We start from the raw sequence: 24,839 nt of genomic DNA on the forward strand, positions 1-24,839 counted from the left end.
ATTTAGGTATGAAAACTGGTGAGGTTCTATTGCAATCAGTTATGGCGAAAAAAAAGAGAGTAGTGTATGGACTAAAATAAGTGTTGTTATTTCGCCCTCCCCCCTCCCTCCCTGGCCATGAATGGGCGTCGCCAGGATTTTTTTGTAGCAGGGGCGAAGCAAATTTTCCCCTAAAATCCTTTTACTTTCTGTAGCATATTCTCAATTAATAATTTTGTTTAGGGTGGGCGGGGGACATTTGCCCACCACCCCCATTGACACCCCTGCAGACGCCCATTTTGTTAAATGTGTATTAAAGTAATAGCAAATATGACTTCACACCTCTTTTTTTTTCCTTTTCCGGAAAGAATGTTATGGGTTACTTCGTTTTAATTGTTTTTGTTTATCTTTGTAGCTGTTGTTGCCTGTTAATTGAAAACACTTAGTTTATGTACATAGTATATAAACCTATGCACTGGATTCAAAACTACATGTAGTGGTGACAGTTTGCCAAGTTATTCTCGCAATAAACCCTGTAATCCCTCATATTTCTGTACGAGTTCATCGGTGCCCTAAGACAGTCACTGCACGAAAAGAAGGTTCTTCCTGCACCTTTAATTCTTTGAGAATTTTAATCATTGCGTGGCAAATAAATGTAGGGCCTATGGCCTCGTACGTCTTTTGAAACTCCCGCATGCACTAATCTCATTCAAAGTGAGCAACTGGACTTTTAGTTTCCCATTGTTGCTGCATTCGACGTGGCAGTTCCTGGCTGTGTGTGTTTGTTTGTGTGTATAATAATCTAAAGTCTTTATTACGAATGACAAATGTTACCGTACAGAGGAGCCAGTTAATCGGCCAAGTTCCATTGATCATGCCCCTTCGTTTCAGCGAGGAATGTGATTGGACAGGATGACCGTCATGAAGACGAGCTGTCATGACAAACCGTCATGAATAACCGTCCAAAACGAAAGAACGCTACTTAGATATCGACTGAGTCACTGACTGAGTCACTCACTGACGGACTGAGTCACCGATTGTCTGACTGAGTCATTTTGACTGACTGAATCATTGACGGAATCACTGACTGAGTCACTGACTGCAAATACGGACCTAAATAAGGATCTAAACTATAAGTCTTTCGGGTCCAGAGGTCGATTAGGCAAGCCTATAGCCTTTATTCCAGGCTTAGATTTGACTCATTTGGACGCAGATGTCAGTCATATCGACCGGGTTGGATTCATCAGGCGAGACTCTCTTCGCGGATTCCTTGACCAGGTCTCGCGATTTCCCGCCCAAAAGTCTCCTCTTATCGTCTGCACCAGTTTCACAGAACGTCGAGTTGGACGACGAACTGCCGACGGAGACAGCGTCCTCGCTGACCGGGGTTTTGGCGTTTCCCACCGGTGAGAGAGCCTGGTATTCACCCGGTACTTCGGAGTCCGGTACAACCGTCTCGTGATTCGTGTTCTCCTCATTAAGGCAAGATGCTGGACTTATATCGTCACCAGAAACAAGAGTTACTTTCACCATGTCACCCTCAAGACGGTTCTTGTCCGTGCACTCTTGATGCAAGATGCTGTTCGAGATGTCTATGTCTTCCGTTGCGCTCCTGCGAAGCGTAGACGTTGATTCAGGAGGTTTTACCTCCCGTTTATCTGGAAAGACGCCCTCAATTGGAAAGTCTTGGGCTCCATTTTCCCGCGTTTTGTTTGTAGCCTCGACATGGCATTCGGTATTGATGACGCAGTCGCGAATCAGAACGCTGTTAACGTCCAAAACAGGTTCCTCGTCATTATTATAATCCATGCCTAAATTGTCTTGGCTCGGCACTTTGGTCACATTTCCTCCATCACTACCATCTTGTGTTTTCACGATACAATTGCCTACATTTCGACTGCCTTCTTTCGCTTCTTCAGGAGAATTCTCACTGTTCGTATGAGATGGTGAGGAATTAGCATCCGTCTGTCTATTTGGGCCCTTCGCTGCTCCTCCAGAGTTCGGTACCGTCTTGCTGCCGACATACACCCCACCGAGCATCTCAGGCACCCCGGTCTTACTATCCTCCACGGTCAGGGTCAGAGTCTTCCCGAGCATGGAGACCACGAACATGTCCCCCTCCCCTTCCCCCTCACTGTCTGTCTCCCGTAGGGAGAATTTAACCGGACAGTCGGCCAGGGTCTTGGCTGGGCTTTCCTCACTCTCGTTTTCCTTAACCTTTTCAAGGAATTGGATCACGAAGAGACCGCTGGACTGTCTCCTCATGCTGTCTCTGAGTCGATGTTTGTGGGGTAGGCTTGGGTCTGCGTCATGTGATCTCACCGAGGCGTTGGTGACTGCCGTGACGTCGGTGGTCCCTCCGCCACGAGTGGACCCGCGGTGTAGACGCCCTGCGTCCCGCTGCAACCCGTTCTTGGAGTCGCGCGTTCCGTTCTCTATAATCTGGACGGATTTCTTGCGTGCGCCGGTCGTGGACCGCGCTGCAGATCCGTTCTGGCTTGCTTCCAGCCCGGACGGGACTCCGTGGATCTTACTCCTCAAGCTTCGCAGTGACTTGTGGCGCCCCTCAGCCTGAGACTGCCGCTTGCTTTCCCCGTCTCGGCCCCCGCCTTCCGTGGGTGAGAACTCGGACTGTCTCTGCATATGAGCCAGTGTCATCCTCCTCAGCTCCTGCACCGTGTTACGCTCCGGACACACCAGGATGATGTACACCTTGGGAAGGAAAAGCAGCACCAGCTGCGCCAGGGGAGTGAAGCTAAGACTGATGTTCAACACGATAGTCCTCGCGTTACCTCGCAACACGAACGAGAGACCAAAGCAGGTGAAGAAGACCGTCAGAGATACAGCCATGGTGGCTAAGATGTGCCGTGATTCGCCGTAGTTTTCCGGTAGGCGCCTTGCCCTGAAGGCGAAGCACAGACACAGCACCGTGAGTAGCGAAGGGTAGACGCTACTGATGATACTGATAGGACCGTTGCTCTTACACTCTGCATAGGTGACTCTGAGCACCGGATCGTGGATGTATCCCACCTCTGGTGGCAAGATACCCACATACACCACGCTGATAATCACCTGCACAAGTGTCAACACGAAGACACCTACCACCTGCAAACTGCGGCCCAGTATCCACTGCCGGTGAATCACCTTGGGGAGCCGGGCTTCAAAGATGCTCAACACGCGGTGAGTCTTGATCAAGAAGATGGCATACACACAGGTCGTGACGGGTCCTTGTAAGGTGGTAGCCAGGCAGCGCCAAGCCTCCGCAGGACCGACTTGAAGGACCGGGAATGAGAAGCAGCAGAGCAAGACAAACAGGAGGAGGAAACTCAGCTCCCTGTTGGACGCCTTGACGATCGGGGTGTGGCGGAACTGGACGAAGACGATGACCACTCCGAGGTCCAGCACGGCGCTGACGAGGGCTACCGTGAGGAAGGCAATGCCGGGCGGGTCGAGTAACGCCAATTCCTCCCGTGGAAACGTCAGGCACTCGCAAGACGTGGCGTTGTACCAATCTTGCTTGGAGCTACATGGCGAAGAGGGGACATCTCCAATCGTGCTGCAGTTAACATCTAGAAATCCCCAACACAAAAACAAAATAGGGCAAAATAAAAAACAAGATTCAAGCAACTCTGTATAGTGCTGTGTTTGAAAGAAAACTTCTGATGAAATAATTATGGACGTCCATCCATAATATGTAACTCATTATTATTATTATTATTTTGGAAAGCTATTCCCCAAATTTTCTATATCTACATGCATGTAGTTAAACCGAACCAAAATTTGCAATATTGGATGGAATCGTCGAGAAAAGGCATTTTGGGGATTGTAGTAATTATTATGTGAATTATCTCGATTTGGTCATTAAACCTTTAGAATATTTCTGTGTGTGGAACGTATTTCGGAATGTATCAGTTGGAACACTTACCGGGTTCTGTGGTCATTGCAGTGACGTTTCCCGTATCTGAGGAAGTCATCGTTAAACTCCGTCGCAGTGTTTCGATGGCAAACACTGCTTTGTCGCCTCGTTCTCGTCTGCTGTTATCTACGTGGAGTAGCTTTGGCTTACTCAAAGCACTCGACGAAGACGTCTGGGACGGAGACTAGCTCTGTAGCTCGTTTTACTCGCACGGTATCACTGTCGCAACGAAACAATAAACAAATCGCCAATTGCAATACTCCAGATATATATTTATATTGAAATCTCTCCGAGATAATCGCAGATTGTTGACGTCATTGTTCTGAACGGCAAATATTTCGACGGGAGTTTGGCAAAGAAAAGTAAGGATTGAACCAAATTAATTGATACAGGTGTCGGAAAGGTTGGTTGTGTTTGTATTAAACGGAGTCTAATTGTCCAACATTTTTTGACATTCTTCATATGTTGTCAAAATTTAACTATTAACATTTTCAAATAGAATGTGTCTGTGACATTTTCGTCACAATGTGCACTCCATGATCCAGTGTATCTTGTGTTATTTTGTTTCTTGTTTGTTTTCATTATCATTATCATTTTTATTTGTTTTTATCATTTTCTAATCGATGAGCCATTAATCCTTTGAATCAACCCCTGACCAAGCTGGCTGTCAAAACAGGCTGACGGAATTTATCCCAAAACAAATCGAAACTAAAGTTCAGTTCATCGTCTGGCAAACGACGATCCAACATGTTTCGGTTTGTCGGAACACGTATCGCGGTGAAAAAAACTAACATGCATAAGAGTTGGTATTGGAATGACATTATGACGGGCTTACTAATTGTTTTCAAAATGTTGCTCATGTCAAATTTTTTTTTAGACGGGCCAAGAAGAGCCCGTCTTCTGAGCCTTCCCTGGAGATAAGCCGTCATGACGATTGAAGAGATTTCAAGTTGATTTCTCATCTTAAAAAAATTGGTACTACAGTATCTAACAGATTAAGCTTAGCGTTTAAACAATAATAAAGCCCCACTTAAAATTGTCAAAATCACGCATATTGATAATAATTTGTATTTGTAAAGCGCACGTATCCACCAGTTTTGGTACTTAAGGCGCTACATCATGATAGATTAAAGTATTAATTATCATTTTTTGATAAAATCTTACCAGTTTGCATCCAAACTGTTGGACTGGTGAAGCATGGTACTCCGTTTTGGTGGATGAAAATTCCGTTTTTTTTATGAAGAAGTCACGCTTTTTGCTAATAACAGCATTTCTTTTTCGACAACGACGATGTAGAAGATGGGTCTCGTCCTTCAATATCGTGTTGTAGCGTGTCGTCGAGAGGTCGGTCGCGGGGATCAGAGCCGCACACCACGGCTCGCACATCGCAGACAACCACGCTGACAAGTCTGTCCCGTACTCCCAAACCCACCAACGGAGAAAAAGATACAACAACCAGATAACATTTTTCTCAATCTGCAGAGCGTGGATATGAAGTCGTCACGTTATTTTTTAATTTCGTTTCCAGCTTTCCTTTCAGCTCGATTTTTCCCCCAGCCAATGTTGGTTAATTTGATGCGTTCGTCAGACTCAGTTGTGTTGGAGCGTGTTTGGCGATCGTGTCTACGTATCTCAATGGAGTGCTTACTCTCGAACAACTCTTTATACAATATTTGAGCGTGACTGTAAAACAAAACAGACACTGACGAGGAAAGCTAGACTTTCTCAGTCGTCGATGCTCGTTTTATTTCGCAATATTGCCGGTTCTTCTTTTTTGATCTGTAGCAACTGAAACACTCCGTATCGAGAAATCTGTGATAAATTGGGTTCGCCTCTGCCTCGGGCGGTCAAAGCATGCCTCGTATTTACTCAACGAGACGGTTGTCATTTCGATGGTTGCTTTTTACATGGAGCAATGTTCACAACCAGTCATGATGTCTGGAAATATATGGTTTATTGAAACGTGAATTACAAAGGTCCAACACGCGGTAATTTCGTTTCATCGGTGGGCAGGCATTATTTGTCAAACTTGGAAAATATATTGTCATATCTTCCGCGTGCTTTTTTTTATTTTGCTACTCGGAGCTTGAAAGTCCTTGCTCCGGACAGTAATTTGTGTTTATTTTCCTGGAGTGGATGAGATTTTGGTATGGGTATATAAAAAAAGAAGAGATATTAAGATAAATACAAAAGGAGTAGTGACGTCAAAGCCGATGATTGGTACTATGGCGAACTGTTTGATCTGATTGGCTAAGCAAGTAACGCTGGTATCGTTTGTGATTGCACATACGCATAGCAGGTTACCAGCTGCTTGACCCAAGGTCCAAGTGTGATTTAATTTTACCAACGGTAGTGGCTTTCGACTCCACAGATTATTGATATGAAATCAAAATACACCTAGGCCTATATGTTGATTTACGAATGCTGCAACTTTCGCTAAACTGTATACGGTATGCCCACATTAATTGGTAACACTGTGTTGTTAATGTTGTGGTGTCTGTAAAGTACATACATATTAATATGTACATTAAACTCTTTCAGTTCCCGATATTAAAAACAGCTTGTCAATTATACTTTGTCAGTCTAGAAGGCCCGTCGCCGGGGGGGGGGGGGGGGGGGTGCGGCGATACTACCCCCCCCCCCGGCAAAAACCATAAGTGTAAAAATTTTCTACAATTGTGGGTTTTTTTCTTGTGGTGTGCCCAATGGTACTGTGCACTTTCTCCCCCCCCCCCCTGTCCCCGGGGCTGACAACCGTGCTGCAGTCTAGTGAAATATAACAGAGCTGCTCCCTTTTATTCTACATCGTTTCTTTCGCGATGTTTTTTTACTGTTTGCTTTTTCTGTTGACCGCCTCATTCCAAGAAGCTGGGTGTTTACATTGCCACAATCTTGAACCTCAAACTGCCGCAGTTTTTACTTAAAACATGACATCACCGGCCGGATACTGAACCCGTTTTTCCCGATCAAACACAGTTCCACTCTCTTGTAATAGGCCGCCAAAATCACATTTATAACGGTTAAGGACCAGGTCCACAAAACGGTCAGTATTAAAAACAAAAGTGCAGGCTATAAAGTCTAGTCCAATTATTTGAAATAATTAAGTAGAGTTTTTTTTTGTGGTATCAGCCGCCAGCCAAGAACCCGGCAACCACGGGGATAATTGGGGAGATGTTGGCGGACTTTGCTCTCCGTCTTTTCACATGGGCGGTGAAAATGTGGTATCCTCATAAAATTGATGAGGATGGCTCCGTTATTTCGCAGACAGAAATGAAGTGTGAGCAGCCGGAAGTTCAGAATCGAGAGAAACGGGGAAAAAAACACAGTTGAACCAGAAGTTGACGCAACTTGAGTGTTGTGCGCGTGCGTGTATGACGAAGTCATATGTGTAAAACTTCTTGAGTACCCTAGGCCTAGATGTGTATGCATGGGCAACCCTATTTTCCGGAAAAGTCAGGCCACCCGTTTTTATTTGTCAATTTTCTGCCAGCAGAAATTTGAAATGAACTCTGACGACTCTCTCAGCGCCCCAAAGTGGACAACACAATTCTCAAATACCCACTAACGGAATTGGAAGTATTGCAAAAACCAAAATCTATTGTGCTGGTTGAAAAATCGGTACATGTACTGTTAAAGAGTTAAATCAAGTGTTTTTTCCTCAATAATTCCGTGTTTGCAATCGGAGTGTACTTTTTACCGAAATAAACGAGAAATCGTGCACATGCATGCCACTGCGCAGGATTGTCATGGCGTCATTTCCCCTGCCTGTACACCATGTTTTCCTCGAATGAACTGGAAACAGCAAGAACGGCGAGTCAATTTAAGGCTTTCCGGTTCCCTCCGTGTTAGACGTCATTCCTGGTGGAAAAAAAGGAGAAAATCTCAGTGAAGTCAATGGGTTGTATAAATCCAATAAAAACTGAAATGTGGGATTACTTGGTATCTCGCAATCTTTCAAATTTGCTCTTATCGGCGCTGAAAAGCCGCGGAAACTGCACGCTTGGTCACGATTCCGTAGTTGTGTCACGCTTTGGGGAATTAACTACACCGTGGCCCGGGGGGACGGACGCGGGGCTGGGACGGCGCAGTTCGACGCAATGAGACAGTTCGTGGGGAAGGCGGCGCCCTGCACATAATGGCAAATCAAACCCAAATTTGATTCAACGACTACCATGATTATGAGTTTGCGACATCCGTTCAGTTCGCAAAAATCGTCCTTGGATTTTTGTGTTGAAGGGGATTGAAATGATTTTTTTCTTCAGTTTAATTTATCGATCGTGCACTACAATGACTCGAGTCGCGCAGAGTCAAGCGACCCGCCCATAATGCAAGATTTTTGTGAAATGGATTCACGGTCACCAAGGGCCTATAGGGATGTGCGGCGTTCCGAAAGAATAGTGACAATGAATGGCGCCCTCTACCAACTTCAAATTACTTTGATTAATCCAACTTTGGAGTAAGCAACCAATACTATATTATAGCCAATGCCTCCGCTCGCACCGGTATTAAAATAGGACGCCCTCTACCTATCGGCCACATTTTGATTCTTTTGTTGAGTGCAGTCAGCCCATGCAGGAACTGACCCTAAAAATAGCTGTATGAGACAAAACCAACTGAAAGTGAAAAGCTCAAACGTAAAACGAAACGTAAATCAAAACAAAAACACCATGATTGATAAATTCGGGATATGTCTTATCTAATAGCTGTAAAAATAGCTGTATGAGCCAAAACCATTTGAAAGTGAAAAGCTCAAACGTAAAACGAACGTAAATCAAAACAAAAACACTATGATTGATAAATTCGGGATATGTCTTATCTAATATGTCTTATCTATTGTAAGCCGGTCTCATCAGACACATTATAGTGGCTGCCGACTTGGTTTTTTTTTTTTTTTTTTTTTTTTTAAATAAACCAGAATAATAATAATAATACAAATATAGAATAAAAAATGATGATAGTATATTTCCATAGAGGACATTGATGAAGCTTTAATGGCCACGGAACAGATGGGTCGGGAACTAAAGTGGCGTCAGGTTGCAACATTTTTTTTTCCAAAAAATGAAAGTGAGGTTTCGAACGCACCGTCCCATTTAACAATTTACCAAAATAGATTAAGTGAACACAATCTCGGACGGATTCTTCGTGAATAACGTATTTTAAATCCGGAATTAAGACATTAGTTTTTAAAAAAAAAACCAGAATGAAACCAAATATGTTGGTATTCCGGAGGATGTGAGTCAATAAAAATAATGTTCCTTTTTTTGCAGAATTACACTTTTTCATTGGAAACCTATTGGTTTATTTTAAAAGTCCTGTATCCGCTTACAAAATCACTGCAGTTATAATGCGATAGGGAGATTTGATTTGTTATAAACTATTTACAGAGTTATCTTAGAAACTCAACCCGAATCCAGGAATTGCATTTGTGTCTCGTATAAGGCTAAGCAGGAAGTATTTGCTAAACAGAAGAGAATTCAAAACGAAACTTAGTCATAAACATTGGGTGACAAAACAAGTTCAAAGTTCCTGGGGATTAACCCAGCAGAATTGACCAGGGGTCGTATATATAGAACAAATCCGGAAATTCAGTCATTTAATAATAATTACAACCATGTTGAAAAGACAGACATTTCTTGCTGAAATGAGTTTAAAATATATATTAATACAGTCAAACCTGCCTTAGCGACCCACTGTACAGAAAGACCACCTGTCCGTAACGACCATTTAAAAGTCCCCCGCTGACAAATCCCGTTACTTAAGCCCTGTATAGAAAGACCACCTGCTTAACGCGACCAGCGACCGCACATTTTGCTTCCGTAGGAATGCTAAAGTCTGTACAGAACGACCGCAAGCCATGAAAAGCGACCACAAAATGCCCACTTGTTTCTGTACAATGGTTGATTCCTTACTCAAAAGAAAAAGCAAGAGCCACATAAACCACTTCAGAGGATTAGTAAATCAACCACAGGATTTCCAGGACATTTTCAAGCTTAATCTGGGTCTGTGGTCGCATCAACAATGCCCCTATTGTCAGTGCAGCAGCTTGGATAGCTGAGCTCCATTCAACAAAATGCACTAGGCATGTGCATGACTTGTGACCTATCAGTATCAGTCTCGTTCACTCACATACTTTTGTTATCATTAAAATAAATTAAAATAAAATTCGTTTACATATTTTCTGAAAAACAAAAACACACAACATACTGAAGTATTTTTGTTGTCAAGTTTATTGATCAACTTTATTTTTAAATCGTGAAAAAAAGATTTAAATTTTTTTGTGCTCTTGATCGACCTTTGAGCTTTTCAGCAAGTTTGCTAGCATGTGCAATTTTGCACATTGTGTTTACACAACATCGCGTAGATTACATCTGCCCTGTCATTTATAAAGCGAGTTTGTTCCAATATTGCTTTTGAAAAAGAAAGAATATGGCTCCAAATTCTTCAAGCCCGAATCCTGGAAGGAATTATTGAAGTTAGCTTTCACTTCAAATGAAAATGGAGGTCATAACTTAAGTTGATCGTGTGATCGTTGAGAATCTCGGAAAGAGAAACTTCCCTTTCGTTGTAGGACCCTACTTTTACTTGTGGTTGTGCAGGTATTGCTGCTCCAGTACAGCTGATTCTTACATAATATTAACATAAAATAATAAACACTTTTTGAAATCATTCACATTTATGACTTTTAATTTCATTTTTTTTTTTAAGAAATAGTTATTATTTTTAACAAATAACTAAAAGAAAGAAGAACATACATGTACTTTTGGATAAGGCAGGTTTAGACTGTAATGACCCCCCGCATTAGGTTAGGGAAGCCAAAGGGAGGGCAAATATTTCCAACCTGTACAGAGAGACCACCTGTCTATAAAGACCGCTTTTATTGTTTCCCTTGAGCGGTCTTTCTGTACAGGTTTGACTGTATATATATTATTACGCATCCCTCCCCAGTACCCAAAACCTCCGAGTGAGTACATTTTTTTCATTGTGGTATTTTACAAATTAGTCAGTAAAGTATCAATGGAATTCATCAATAACATTCTTATAGTTTCTGTAGTGTGGAGGAAATAATCCTCGTATACAAACATTCGTTCAAATGACAAACCCTGTTCAATCAACCCTTTGCATGTGACGTCATATCTGAGGGCGGGTCTTTGCTCCTGGGTGATACACGCGTGATGAGTAGGCAGTTTGTATGCTTTCGTTGTCACCGAATGTGCGAATTTAGGTTTGAAGAGCCATGTTTTGTTTTTAGGTAATCACAAAGTTATGTGTAACAAAAAAACTTGTGTTTGTTCATTGCCAAACCCTTGGGTTTAAAAATAGATGAAGGCTTGGTATGAACAATACTTGTAGAGGAAACAGAAGTATGTTAAAGCAACTCCCTCCAGGCTACAAATAGCGGCAGCTATAGAGAAACAAAATACCGCGCATGTTCAAAAGTGAAACCAAAACTAAATTGAAGTTTCGACCACACGAGGGGCGTCAATCACTTCTCAAAAGTGGGGGTACCATACCTTGACGAGCTTTTATATGTTATAAGCCACATTATAAGGGTGTTGGGTTCGGGGCCCACTTAAGGACCGAAATATTTTGGATTCTAGACACTCTGTGGTGCGATCTGAGGCAATTTCTGACCACTAAAACCATTTTTTTTTGATTTGGACAAAGATATCTTTTAAACATCATTTTCGAGTTTGGAGTTATTGAATCAGCAAATCATTATAGTAGGCTACCATTTTTATTCGGGGACGAAAAAGTGGGGGGGGGGGGCAAACTTTAAAAAGTGTGGGGTGGGACTCGTTCCCCCCGGTCCCCCACGATTTTTTTGGTTTTGGCCAAAGATATCTTTTAAACATCATTTTCGAGTTTGGAGTTATTGAATCAGCAAATCATTATAGTAGGCTACCATTTTTATTTGGGGACGAAAAAAGTGGGGGGGGGGGGGCAAACTGTAAAAAGTGTGGGGTGGGACTCGTTCCCCCCGGTCCCCCACGATTGACGCCCATTTTACCCTATATCACGTCGGAATGAAATGTGGGGATTTTTCTTCTGGATAACATTTTTCATTAAGACATTTCTCAAGACATTTCTCTTTAAGACATTTCTCCTGCAGCAAAGGGGACATAATCTTGCCAGGGATGTATCATTTCTTTTTTGAATTCTAAAAGCATGACTCAGACAAAGTAACGTCAACCGCGCAAGGCCAACGGTCTTAAAGATGCGTGCTCTGTTCTCTTCGAAACAAAAACTGTTCAACTTGTACGTTTTGTTTTAACGAAAAAAGTACTTTCCCCCAATGTTTGGCGTCTGCAACCCTGAAAAAGAGTTTTCAATTTCCGCACAATCATCCTGTGAGAGCCGAATTAGGATATTGTCGCGCCATGAATAATATTTTTATTTTGGTTCAATGTGTCTTTCCAAAGCGACTTAGTTTATACTGCTGGGAAAATAGCGATTGAAAATTTTTTTTTTTTTCGGGGTGACACTATAAATAATACGGGAAAATATCTTTAAAAAACGGAATTCTAAATTCCCCTTGAAGCATGGTTGAGAAATTGAGGCCAGAAATAAATAAGGGGCCACGGCCTCGAGTGAAATATGCAATATATGTCATGTGTTTTATTTAATGTTTGTGTAATTTTGTAACTGTCTTGCGCGAAACATTCTCTTATATCGGAACTAAATCCTTAGTTGCATGGGGGAGGGTATTTTTTTCATGAGCGCCGACATCTCCCCTCCCACCATGGCACACCTTGTTACGAAATTTTTCCCATTGGAAATAAAACAACATTGCAACAAAAGTTTGGAGAAAGTGCACTTGTAACAAATAATTATGTAACTGTGATGTTGCAAAATGGCCCTTTCTTTATGTTATGTAAGGAAATACAATGCTGACGACTTTTCACAAACGAGACTTCCTTAAAATTTGTTCTCAATTACTTCATCCATGTCTCAGCGAAAGAACTGCGATCGTGCAATATGACACGGAAGCGAGATGACATAACGTCGCCGGGATTGTTATACTGGGGATCGGGAAAGCCCGGGAACTCGATGGAGCAAGGAGGAAATGATATCGATTTCGTACTCGGGGGTTTCAGTTTGTTTTACTGTTTGGGTAGTGATGCGCTATTTTTAGCGAGGGTATTCCTGCCCTAATGCAAATACAGCTAGTTCCTCTTTAGGCCTATTAGGCCTACCCGGTTTCACATCTTACTTAAATCAATTTTTGAAGGCATGATATAAGATCATTTGCATTTATCCCAAACGCATCCTACCGAGTTATTACCATAAATCTTGATTAAAGATCGTACTGGTATACTTAACACCGACACCCCATGAAATTAGTCAGACTGGCTTGCTGTCATTTAGAAGAAATCAAGAAATGTAGATGATTTCCAACGATCTGTCAGTTATTTGAAGGATTTGTGGAATGAATTGACGAAATCGTGTTTTGTGATCAAAAGGTCCCGCATGGTTTTTCACTGTTTTCTCGAAAAATGTAATATCCACTGAGCTGAAATTTCAACAGATTTTAGGTTTTGAACATTCGTCGTTGGATTATGAGTTGTATTATTATTGGACACGAACAAAATGCATGAAGAGCAAAATTGTCTTATATGCCTTTAAATGTACGTTTTAATATTTGATCCAATCCTATTTTTACTTCAAAACGAGAAAATTCGACGAACAAACCAACATGCAAAGAGACGGAAAAGCAGGGAAGCTGCAGACAATGTGTACAAAAGACAAGGACTAAATGCTAAATAGATGCTTTAAAAAATATGATTTATTTCACTAATTTCTTAGTCAAAATTTCAAAACCTCATATACTTGCATAACAACAGTTTTTATTTCATGCAGGACAAATAAGAATTGCACATGACAATTTTTTTTAAATGTGTAAATCGAAACGGAGGACTACCATGCACTAAATAATAAGTCATTCAAAACTCAGCCTCAACTTTCTATGTTCATTTGACAATGATATAAAAAACGTGTATTTTAAATGTCTTTAAGGATTTAAAATAAATATGTGAATCACTTGATAAACTTTTAATAAAAAAGTTTTTTTTAATATTTATTACATTTATCAACCCAAGTGATTCATACAAGTTGATTGTCTGGGTTGTCACAAGTGGGAGGAAAGACACCCATAACAACCCAGGAAAACTGTCCCAACTTCCCATGACACACCCACATGTGGGTTAAAAAGTAGGCGTACAATGGGTAACCCGAGGCTATATCCCAATGTCTCGCGCCCTCACACGGATGAATAATCACATCCTATGACGCCCACTCTGGGTGCGATGTTCATGGTTGACTGGGAATGAAAAGATTGAGTTTATATAGACCTGGATACGATGTAGGCCGCATTTTTTCACCATAAATGGGCTTCACTGCGCATGCAGTGAATGACGTCAGGGACAAGCAGAACCCATTCATAAAATACTATGTATTGTACTGTTGGAATTTCAAATGATCACGTCATGCTGTCGTCATCGCACTGTGAAAACTTAAAAGCCACAGGCAGTTTTAAATAATTGAAAACTTTCTATTCTATTTACAAATGTACGAATAAATCCACTTGATGTATGGCTTATTTAATACCACGTTTTACAGTGTTAAAAACACTTTTACATTATTGTATAAAATAAGAATGTGATTTGAACTATAGAATACGAATAGAGAGAAAAGTTGCGGATATATCATGTTATAACACCTCACCCACAGATTCTGTGTCTTGATTGGCCGAGAGCGAGTCACATGTTACTTTCTAATTTTGCTATCTTTCTGTGCACGGCCAAAAGCACTATGCGCATAGCAACCAAAGTACTATACCATTAGCAACCAAAGTACTATAGACCGCTTACAGACGCGTTCGATAATCGTCGCGCGAAGGCGCGCAACGCCATTTTGTGGGACAAGCGTATATCTATCCATGCACATTTTGTCCCACAACATGGCATCGCGCACCTTCGCGCGTCAATTATCGATCGCGTCTGCAAGCGGTCTATTTCCACGGCGCAGTATTTGTGTGCAAATGCATGCTGGTGTGCGCGTTGCGCGTTGTGCGTAGCACGTATTATTCCAAAGAGAGCGCGCCGCAGACTTGGGTTCAAACATTTCGTGAAGGGGTAGTTTTTAAGAGAGAAATACATTTTCCACCAATTTTGTATTGAAATTGAAGTTTATTTAAACTGTGTTCCGATTTAAATAATTTAAAATATTGAAATCAAGCAGAATCTGTGGGTGAAGTGTTATAAAACAAATATTGAATGCTTTATCTCGTGGTGAAGTAAAACTAGCCTCCCTCGGTGATCCATGGACCATTCTATTTTCCCGCGGCTTCGCCTCGGGAAAATAGAATGGTCCGTGGATCACCGAGGGAGGCTAGTTTTACTACACCACTCGAAGCATTCAATATTTGTACATGTGTATATTATACTATACTATACTACTATACTATTTTATTTCTCGGGAATATATCAACACATACATGTAAACAAATGACTAAAGTTACAACACAAAAAAAACCAAAAGCTTGAGATACATCAACAAACAAACAAAAACAAAATACCATTCAGCTCCCGAAGGATTGCCCCCCCCCAAAAAAAAAAACATTGTTTCTGTCTAGGGGTTCTCCAAACTGACTGGCATACGTGAAAACAACAAGCAATAAATAGAAAAAGAAGTTTTTTAAAAAAATCAATTACTAGGTAAATTAAATGAATAATTAAATTTATATATAGATTGTACTTTAACTACTACTACTATAGGCCTACTACTTCTATTAATAGATAAATAATTAATTAGACAAGTTGGTAAGTTAGCCTTATTAATTAATTAAATAATTAAATGAGTAAATATTATTGCATTTTTAATTCTTTAAATAAATATTTATTAATAAATAAACAAAAATTGCGAAGTATAACAAACGTCCGGACCAAAGATATATACTAAGTATATCAGAAATATATCACTTTGAACACTGAAAATTACGTGCTATACGTGTGAAAGTATCTGAAATGTATTAATGATTGCACCAGTGGCAACAAATTTCTTGACAGTTTTTGATGGACTGAACTTGTGAAATTACCATGGGAACTTTGGATAGCTTATTGAAAATATAAATATTAATGAACGAGCATAAATACGTTTTTCCCTCCTTTACTTAGTATTAATTTTTTTGCTATTTGTCCTTTTTTCTTTTAATTAATACTGAATAAAACAAGTCAGGTGTGTTTACAAACACAAATGCCCCGCAACCGTGACTGTTTCCATGACATAACACCACTCTAACATCAACTTACATGTACCTTGGTCAAATGGAACGTTCATTGACAGCATCAGTGTCTTCTGTAGGTTTTATATGAATTAATCCCTAATCCCTATGATCTCAGAATAAATACAAGATTTCTATTATTTTAGCCACTGTGACCTTGACCCTTGACCTTTCGACCCCCAATGCGATAGGCTTCTTAGGATTGCCAAGGACAATCCACAAACCAAATTTGAAATTCATATGTAAAGTATATCTCAAGTTATCACGCTGACAAAATTTCTTTTGTTTTTGCCACTGTGACCTTGACCCTTGACCTTTTGGCCCCAAGTGCAAAAGGCTTCTTAGAATTGCCAAGGACAATCCACAAACCAAATTTGAAGTTCATATGTAAAGTATTTCTCAAGTTATCGCGCTGACAAAATTTCTATTGTTTCAGCCACTGTGACCTTGACCCTTGACCTTTTGGCCCCAAATGCAAAAGGCTTCTTAGAATTGCCAAGGACAATCCACAAACCAAATTTGAAGTTCATATGTAAAGTATTTCTCAAGTTATCGCGCTGACAAAATTTCTATTGTTTCAGCCACTGTGACCTTGACCCTAGACCTTTCGGCCCCAAATGCAATAGGCTTCTTAGGATTGCCAAGGACAATCCACAAACCAAATTTGAAGTTCATATGTAAAGTATTTCTCAAGTTATCGCGCTGACAAGATTTGTCCGGACACACACACCCACACACCCACCCACCCACCCACCCACCCACCCACGGAAGGACAAGGCGGAAACAGTATGCCCCTTCGGCTTCGCCGCGGGGCATAAAAAGACAATGTCGCTTTTTTTCAAATTCGATTTTTATAATGACAAATATCCGTCGAAAGTTAATATAAAATATATATTATAAACATATCTGCATATAGCAATTTTCTAATGAAATTATTCGGACGGTGAATTCATTTATTAATGAAACTAGAAAATTGAATATTTCAGTCAATTTTTTTTTTCAAACAATCGAGAAACATTTGCATAAATATGAGACAATTGAAAATGATAGAGTATTTTCTTTAAAAATTTAATAAAAGTGCCAAGTAAATATTCACTTCTTTATTCCAAATAATATTGCTGTGCAACACCCGTCCGATTATTTCACTTTGGTAAAAAATAAACATTTTCATTACTATCTGAATACTTTTTGAGTGAGATTCATTATTTCAATAACGGCTTTTGGCAAGAAAAACTTTCGTCTTTTGGGGCTTTAAACGTGTTTCCACAAAATGATTGGAAACTTTGAAAGATCATTAAAAACTTGAAAACAAATAAAAGTGAAAGCAACTGCAACTTGAAATTGTGCGGTTTTCGTGTAATTTCAACACGAAGGCATTTCGGGTACAATGTTTTAGTCCGAAATTGCATCTGTTGGAAGGCTGGTCTTGATTCGAGTCACTAGTGTCTCTTTTCGAACAAGTTGCTTCAAATTGTAACACGATTTTGTTTGTGGCTTGTCATGGGCCTAGCTTCACACAGTGATATGTCTCTCATGTTAGTATTCGGCGCCAGTCTGCTTTGGCTCATAATTTGATAGGCCTATACGTACAGACAAATCCGGGCATGATATCACGATGGCCCCCATCAATGGCGTAAGCGTTGTGCTAGCTTGTGTTCAGATGATCCGCCATGGAACAGTCAGCTTTGTACAATAGCTAGGACAACGCTTTCGCCATTTAAGGGGGCCTCCTGAGTGCACAGTGCCACGTGCTCGGATTCGTCTATCGGCGAAGCCAAAAGGCTACCGCGTCAGATAAACACGATTTTGATCCCATTTCCATTAAGACATGATAACGTTTGAATTGTTTTCATAAAAAATAATCTTAGCCAATGAATGTTGGTGATCCGCGAACAAAATTGTACACCTTTAAACTCATTGTAAATAGCACTTAATAAATATTACAAAAATAGTTTTGTTTTCAATTTAAAAAAATTCAAATAATGACTCAAATTTGAGACATCTAGTGTCAAATAAATACTATAGGAAATAAATATAATTTTTTTCATGGAATAAAAATATTTTTTTACAGGACATAAAGCTATCAACAACGTCACTGTAAGTATAACTCAGAGACAATAGAGCAAGTAAATTATATTCATAAATAAATAAATAAATATATACACGTATAGCAGCTATACAGTCGTGGTTTGCAGGCAGAGAATTCTTTTTCAGCAAAGTCTTTATTGGGAAGAAACGTCTGCATCGCCAGTGCAGAGTTCGATATGCTGGGACAACTCGACGTGTTTTTCCACCGGGAACTCGACAAGACACTGAGGGCATTTCAAGGGATTCTCCCCGGTCGCCTCATCGCTGAGAACAGGGACACAATCGCGGACTTTCGTCATATCCAACGGAGAAGTCGCTCCATTCACCCTGTCAGTTGGCGATGCGACACCGTCACGGTCATCTCCATCGATGGTGAGATCACTCTGAAGGCGACACAAGGAGTCATCATCGTCTGGGACGTCCTGTCCGTAATAACCCCCCACTTGCCTCGTGGTTTCCGCCACGCCCACCCTCTTGACGTGGTTCTGCTTGACAGGTGCGGTCGCGTAGTAGTTATAATGGTGGGTCAGTCCGAGTGGAGAGGTCACTCTAGCCGTCTCGCCGTAGTGATGGGTCAGTCTTGAGGGTCTGTCCCGTAACCAGCGTGTCTCCTCAACAAGATCTGTAATCTTTAAGAAGAAGAAAAAAGTCTCGTTGTTAAAATACGAAGAAAACATCTGAATAACTTGGAATGACATTTCAGTCTGTTCACATGAAAAAATAATCACGCGTTGGGCAAACAGTCCATAACCAAAGGTTAATTGCACAACACTGATCCAAGAAACGTACTAACAACGATCGAAGTTCCGGTCGGCTTTTTTTTTGACGACGTCAGTATTTTCTTATCTATAAATTCTTGGAACTCTCTATTTATCACTTCTTGCTGAATGTTATCTGTGTGACATCACTGTGACGTCAGTTTACGTCACTGTTGTGCAACCGTACCCCCAATTTCTGACATCACGTGAAAATGTTTCACAACTTTTGGTAAGAATGAAACTTGGTGTTAATGTCGAAAAGCGCAACCCCAAATATAAGATTCTTGGAGGTTAAGATTTGTAAAGATGATGGGCGTGGTTTTCTTACCTCTTGATGAAGTCTTGCTATTGTCATCTCAGCTTCATCCAACTGCTTCCTCAGCCGTAGTCTGTCGGAGTTCATCTTCTCACGATCCTTCCTCTCTTGCCGGAAGTCCTCCATGCATACCTCAAGCTTCAGTGAAGGAAAGAGATTGGTTTTGCAATTAGATCGTTGTTTTGAGATTTATCACAAGATGAATTAAACAACTAACCAACTATAACTAGCCAGAAAAAAACGACATCAATTATACTGAACGAAATACATTAGTCAACATTTACTGCCTTTCTGACAGACTTCAGACAAACCGACCGATAGTCGAACAAACAAACCAACCAATCAACAAACCAAACAACAGCTGTATAACTATAGCCAGAAAAAGAAGCCAACTGAATGAAATTTTGTTTTTGGCAAACCGACAGATAGATTGCCGACCAACTGATTTTTATAGACAGGCAGACAAAATCACTCAAGCAACTAACCAACAAACAAGCCAACCTACCTGAGCTTTAAATAGCGCAATCCGTTCCTCTTCGTCCTCGCGTCTCTTCGCCGCAGATCTCTGCAGGGCTGCGACCTGCGCCTCAAGACGCTCAATCTGATCCGTCAAAGTGGCCATCTCTTTCTCCTTCCGGGCAAACTTCGCGTCCAGGGCGCACATGGGAGCAGTTCTATTGCTCGCCTCGGTTACCTTAGGGTCTTTCAATAGGTCCGGGCGCTCCTCTCGCAATTTCTCGCGAGAGATCTGCTCCTTGAGCTCCGAGTAGGTCTTCTGCAACGCATTGAGCTTGCCGAGCAGTTCTTTGTTTGCTGCGTGTAGTTTCAAGACGTACGCCTCGCGTTGTTCGTCGTATCTCTGCCAGCGTGTGTTCATGCCGACCACTTCTTTCAGCTGGCTGGCGAGCCGTCCGTTCTCGAGTTCCATCTGGGCTGTTTGTCTCTGACTAAGGCGGAATTGTTCCACCGAAACCATGTCTGATGGTAAATGTGCCGTCTTTGTTTCAACTATCTACAAAATGATATCATAAAAAAATAATGAAATAGCGTAAAACGCGTAAGCCACACTTCAATTTTTCGCGAATTCATTATAGACTGTAGCTGTATCCATTCCTCCATGAAACAAAAAATTACACGGTCGTGAAACATAATTCTCAATTCGGTTCTATCTAAATTAACCTCTGATTCTGTATTCTGTACTTACTCGATCGCCGTTTGTTGGACACATCACACTTGCTTTGTACATGGAATATTTGCACTACCGCTTTTCAGATGCTTTTATACCTGTACAATATATACCTAGACTATATTTTGACAATCAGCCAGTGAAACTTGTACGTGCATGCCGTGGCGTCGAGTTTATATAATACGGTCCGATCCGATTTATGTATACTTACGTCATATCTATTTTTGGAAACGCATGCGCACTGGTCATGACTGGAATAGACTGGCATGCAACCCGCTTCATTCTATTATTTCTGGAAATGTCCCAGTGACGTAGAATTTCCTATGCTGTTGCGTCATATACAGGCCTCTATACTCCACTTCGCAATGCGGATGGAAATAAGGGGTTTTTATAGGATTAAAATTGAAGAATGGAAGTTTGCAATTATAAGCTTTCGTAGCAATAACTTTGCGCGGGACTGATTTTTTTTTTTAAAGTGTGGCTATCGAAACATTTGGAACGATTTTTTGTGTGTATCGATTTCATCTAGGCTTGTCTATATAAAGCCGATCGAAGACAAAACATTACAGTCAATTACTGCACATAAGCGAGTGTTACAGATAGTTATACGGATAAATATTAGTAGACTGAGTATATTATTTTGGTTAGCTCTATATTTTGTAGGTTTCTATTTTGTTTTCTAAAACCGGTATTTTAACAGCATAACTTACAGGCTGCGCACGTCAAATATATGGCTAAAGTCAACATTAGTTACAAAACAATCCATTAATTTTTAGCATGAAAGGTAAATATTTGTATAAAGACGGCTACATTATAAACGAACGTTATTTCGGCTAGTATTTCCCAGTAAAGCATTTTGGACTATGGTTTGGACGAGTTAATTTATTATTGGTTCAAAATTGATATAATATCTTGTCGCCACAGATGTTACATTTAGGCTCAAGGGCATTATGATCATTTGCTTTTCATGCGTTGTGTTTGTTTCCAATAATTGCCTGTTGAAGTTCAGCTCGGTGGATATTACAATTTTCTAGAAAGCGGTGAAAAAGCACGCACAACCGTTGCATCACGAATCAGGATATCGTCAATAGAACTCTTTATTAAAAACAATCAGCCGGTTCAGTACTGCATGATCTTGATTTCTTGTAAATAAATGCAAGCCAGACCGCATAATTTCACGGGGTGTGTACAGTACCAATACGATCTTTAATCCAAGTATAGGCATTGCCTTTTTGATAATAATTCGGTACGTTACTTTTTTGGATAAGTGCAAATGATACTATATGCCTTTAAATTTCCTTTATTAAACCCTGAGAAAATGAAACTTATAACATGTATACCAAGGGTCATAAGTATTCAACTCTTAATTCTCCAGAGGAGCTATACCGCGACAGCTTAATTATTTCTTAATGTTTTTCCTTTTAGCAATCACACAACTGAGCAAGATTTTTAAGCCCAAAGCTGCTTAAATACAGGGTGAGTCAAAAAAGCGGAACCCAAACCCCAAGAATTATATTTATATATTTTAAAAATATGTAGCACCAAAAATAATGACTCGAAAGCAAATTTCATAAGCTACTTTTAGATGGAAAAAAAAATACTGAAATTGCTCAATCCGTTCAAAGAATATCACCATTTAAGCAATCGTAAAAAAAAAATGCGATTTCAAGAATCGACGTCACCTTTGTCTTCAAACATCCTCAGTATAAAAATTAAAAATACATGTTTTCCACAAAGTCCTTTTTCAGGCGTCTTTTTTTTATAAAAAGTGGATTTATAAATCAGATTTGTTTGTCTAACCAGGGTTGTTAATAAAGATATTGTGTACTACAGTTGTTGAAACAAGTATTCTGTGTCATTTTCTTTGTTCCAAACAGTCAGAATACACAATAAATTGCTTTTGGAGGGGGACGAAACAGATTTTGGGGTCATTGCGTTTGAATGGTGATATTCTTTGAACGGATTGAGCCATTTCAGTAATTTTTTTTCATCTAAAAGAAGCTTATGAAATTGGCTTCATCATTATTTTTGGTGTTACATATTTTTTAAAATATGAAATATATTTTTGGGGGGTTTGGGTTCCGCTTTTGTTTTGACTCACAGTGAATTATTGATAAATTGGTCAAAGTATGAAGCACGCTTAGTGTGGCTCTCAAGTAAGTTGAACTGGGCTGGGAGTTCTAAACTTTTTAAAATTGTATTCAGCTTTGTAGTTATTCCCACGAAACCTTGTCGGTACAGCTCACCAGAAAACGGCAACGCAGTTCAATCGACCAGAACATTGTACCATTGCGCAATCGCTGACGCTGCCCTTCGACTCATTGTGACGTTGTTGCCGCACATATATACACAATACAATTCACAGTACTCGTGATTTTGGATACAAAGGTCAAGAGTTTTCCAAATTCTTTATGACGGTGTCTCGCACGTAGCTAGTTCAAGTTCGTGCATGATGGGAAAAGCCAGTGTCACTCGCAACACGCGATTTTACTGGAGTTTGTAAATAACTACAATTTACATTATTTGCCTTCCAACCAGTCATAATAGGGGCCTAATGTTTTAATAAATGATAAAATACCGCATAGATTTGCATTTTTGTTGTGTGTTTTGTAGTTTTAAAGTAATATCCAATTTTTCATCACTACCGAGGCTAAAGAATAATCACGAAGTTGACAATGTTACACATTTCCAATGTTAAAAAATAGGTGTAGTGTTTTGAGAACATGAATATCACTCACAAACATGTACAACTTGACAAAACAAATAACATCGCCAAGGAAGTTGACTATTACCACTATATTATCATTCAACTGTATTACATGTAAAATCACATTTTGGTCTACTTGGCGTTCCATAGTTATAGGTTTATGTTGGTTACGTATGCAGAGTAGAGGGCGTGGTATTGATCCAGGCTTTGTCGAAATCTCGGCTGCATTTCAGACTAAGCTTCATATTCTGCCCCAAAATCGTTTTGAAAATCTAAAGCCTTTATTGCTCAACTCAAATGAAATTTTCGCTTTAATAAAGGCCGTTTTCCCCAACTCGGCCTCGGCTCCGTATCCGTCTACAACACCATTGCCAAACTGCATGCCTGAAGCCACAATGGAGACGAATCCGGGGTTTGAAAAAGGCAAAAGACGTAGAAGAACCGAAGTACCGTTTCCGCGTATTAATCTTGTTGACAAATTGCGGCATATAGGCCAACATAGGGCTATATCCTTTTCCGCATGTTGGGAGAATGTGTCCTCAATTCCAGGTTACGGTTTGTTTTATCAACGTGTCAACATTTGTCATGAAAACCTGTGTCCGCCCAAGGGATGCGCGATCATACCCAGCCGTGCCAGAACAGCATGCATGGGGCATGGATAGTCGCGGACATTGACCACAAATTCGTATCCTACACGCACACAATAGGGAACATAACATTGTAAAGGTCTCCACAGGGCAATTTCTATAGATGAATAGGTCTCCACAAGGTTTTCACGAAATAGATATATGGGTTTTACTCAAAAACTAGGAATTTCCAAGGTGCGTTGATCAGTCGCAAATGGAAGAGTTTTAGAAAAGGGATATCAAGTCCAAATTTCAGCCAAGGAAACTAATTCTGGTTAAAATAAGAGCATTTTGAAACTTCACTTTCAAAATTGAACACTTTACTATACACGAGAACAAAAAAATGTCTCCACAAGGATACAAATTTTAGAAAGCGTGCGCGCGCGCGGTGGTGGTTGTAACTTAAGGGGTGGGCTGGGGGGGGGGGGGGATAAAAACAAATAATTGGAATACCTAATAAGATGATATCTTGTTTTTTTAACATAGAGGATTTTGTGGAAAATTTCCGGAAGATATTGGAAGTTTGAGGCTAAAGACTCGAGTCCCAAAACATAAAAGCAACACTTTGCGAAAAATATTTGGAATGACTTATTTGTTCACTTCACGAGAATGTTCACGAATAATGTATACATTATAATTTACATACGTGGTTTGTCAGTGTCCCCAGTGAATGACGATCGGCTGGCACCCCCTTTTTATTTAATGACTCGACTCGGTCACTTCTTGAAAATGACTCACAAAAATCAGTGACTGTTACAGCTCTGGAATATTAAATTCCTTCAGCCCATCTTCGTATGAACGGCCCACGAACGGCCGCAATTAACGTGCATGACAACCCCCCCCCCCCCTCACTTGAGCCCCCGGCGTGCGTGCCCCTTTGTGAACCTTACTACCAGGCGCGGTTCTAGAACCAATATTTTGGGGGGGCTAGCACGGTGGATCCAGAATTTTTTCAGGGAGGCGTACTGAAATGTTGACCGGTT

General features: G+C 40.5%; 1 protein-coding gene across 1 annotated transcript; it reads right to left on the reverse strand.

The window, feature by feature from the left end:
• Positions 1 to 18,222: 18,222 nt before the first annotated feature.
• LOC119721008 (centrosomal protein of 55 kDa-like) lies at positions 18,223 to 20,683 on the reverse strand. Its single transcript, XM_038190873.1, has 4 exons — positions 20,542 to 20,683; positions 19,843 to 20,349; positions 19,350 to 19,475; positions 18,223 to 18,892 (listed from the first exon to the last, which is right to left on the reverse strand). The coding sequence occupies exons 1-4, from the start codon at positions 20,581 to 20,583 to the stop codon at positions 18,398 to 18,400; spliced, it is 1,170 nt and encodes a 389-aa protein (XP_038046801.1). The 5' UTR covers positions 20,584 to 20,683; the 3' UTR covers positions 18,223 to 18,397.
• Positions 20,684 to 24,839: the final 4,156 nt, after the last annotated feature.

This window comes from Patiria miniata, unplaced genomic scaffold (genome assembly GCF_015706575.1).
Source record: "Patiria miniata isolate m_02_andy unplaced genomic scaffold, ASM1570657v1 HiC_scaffold_9, whole genome shotgun sequence".
Classification (NCBI taxonomy): domain Eukaryota; kingdom Metazoa; phylum Echinodermata; class Asteroidea; order Valvatida; family Asterinidae; genus Patiria; species Patiria miniata.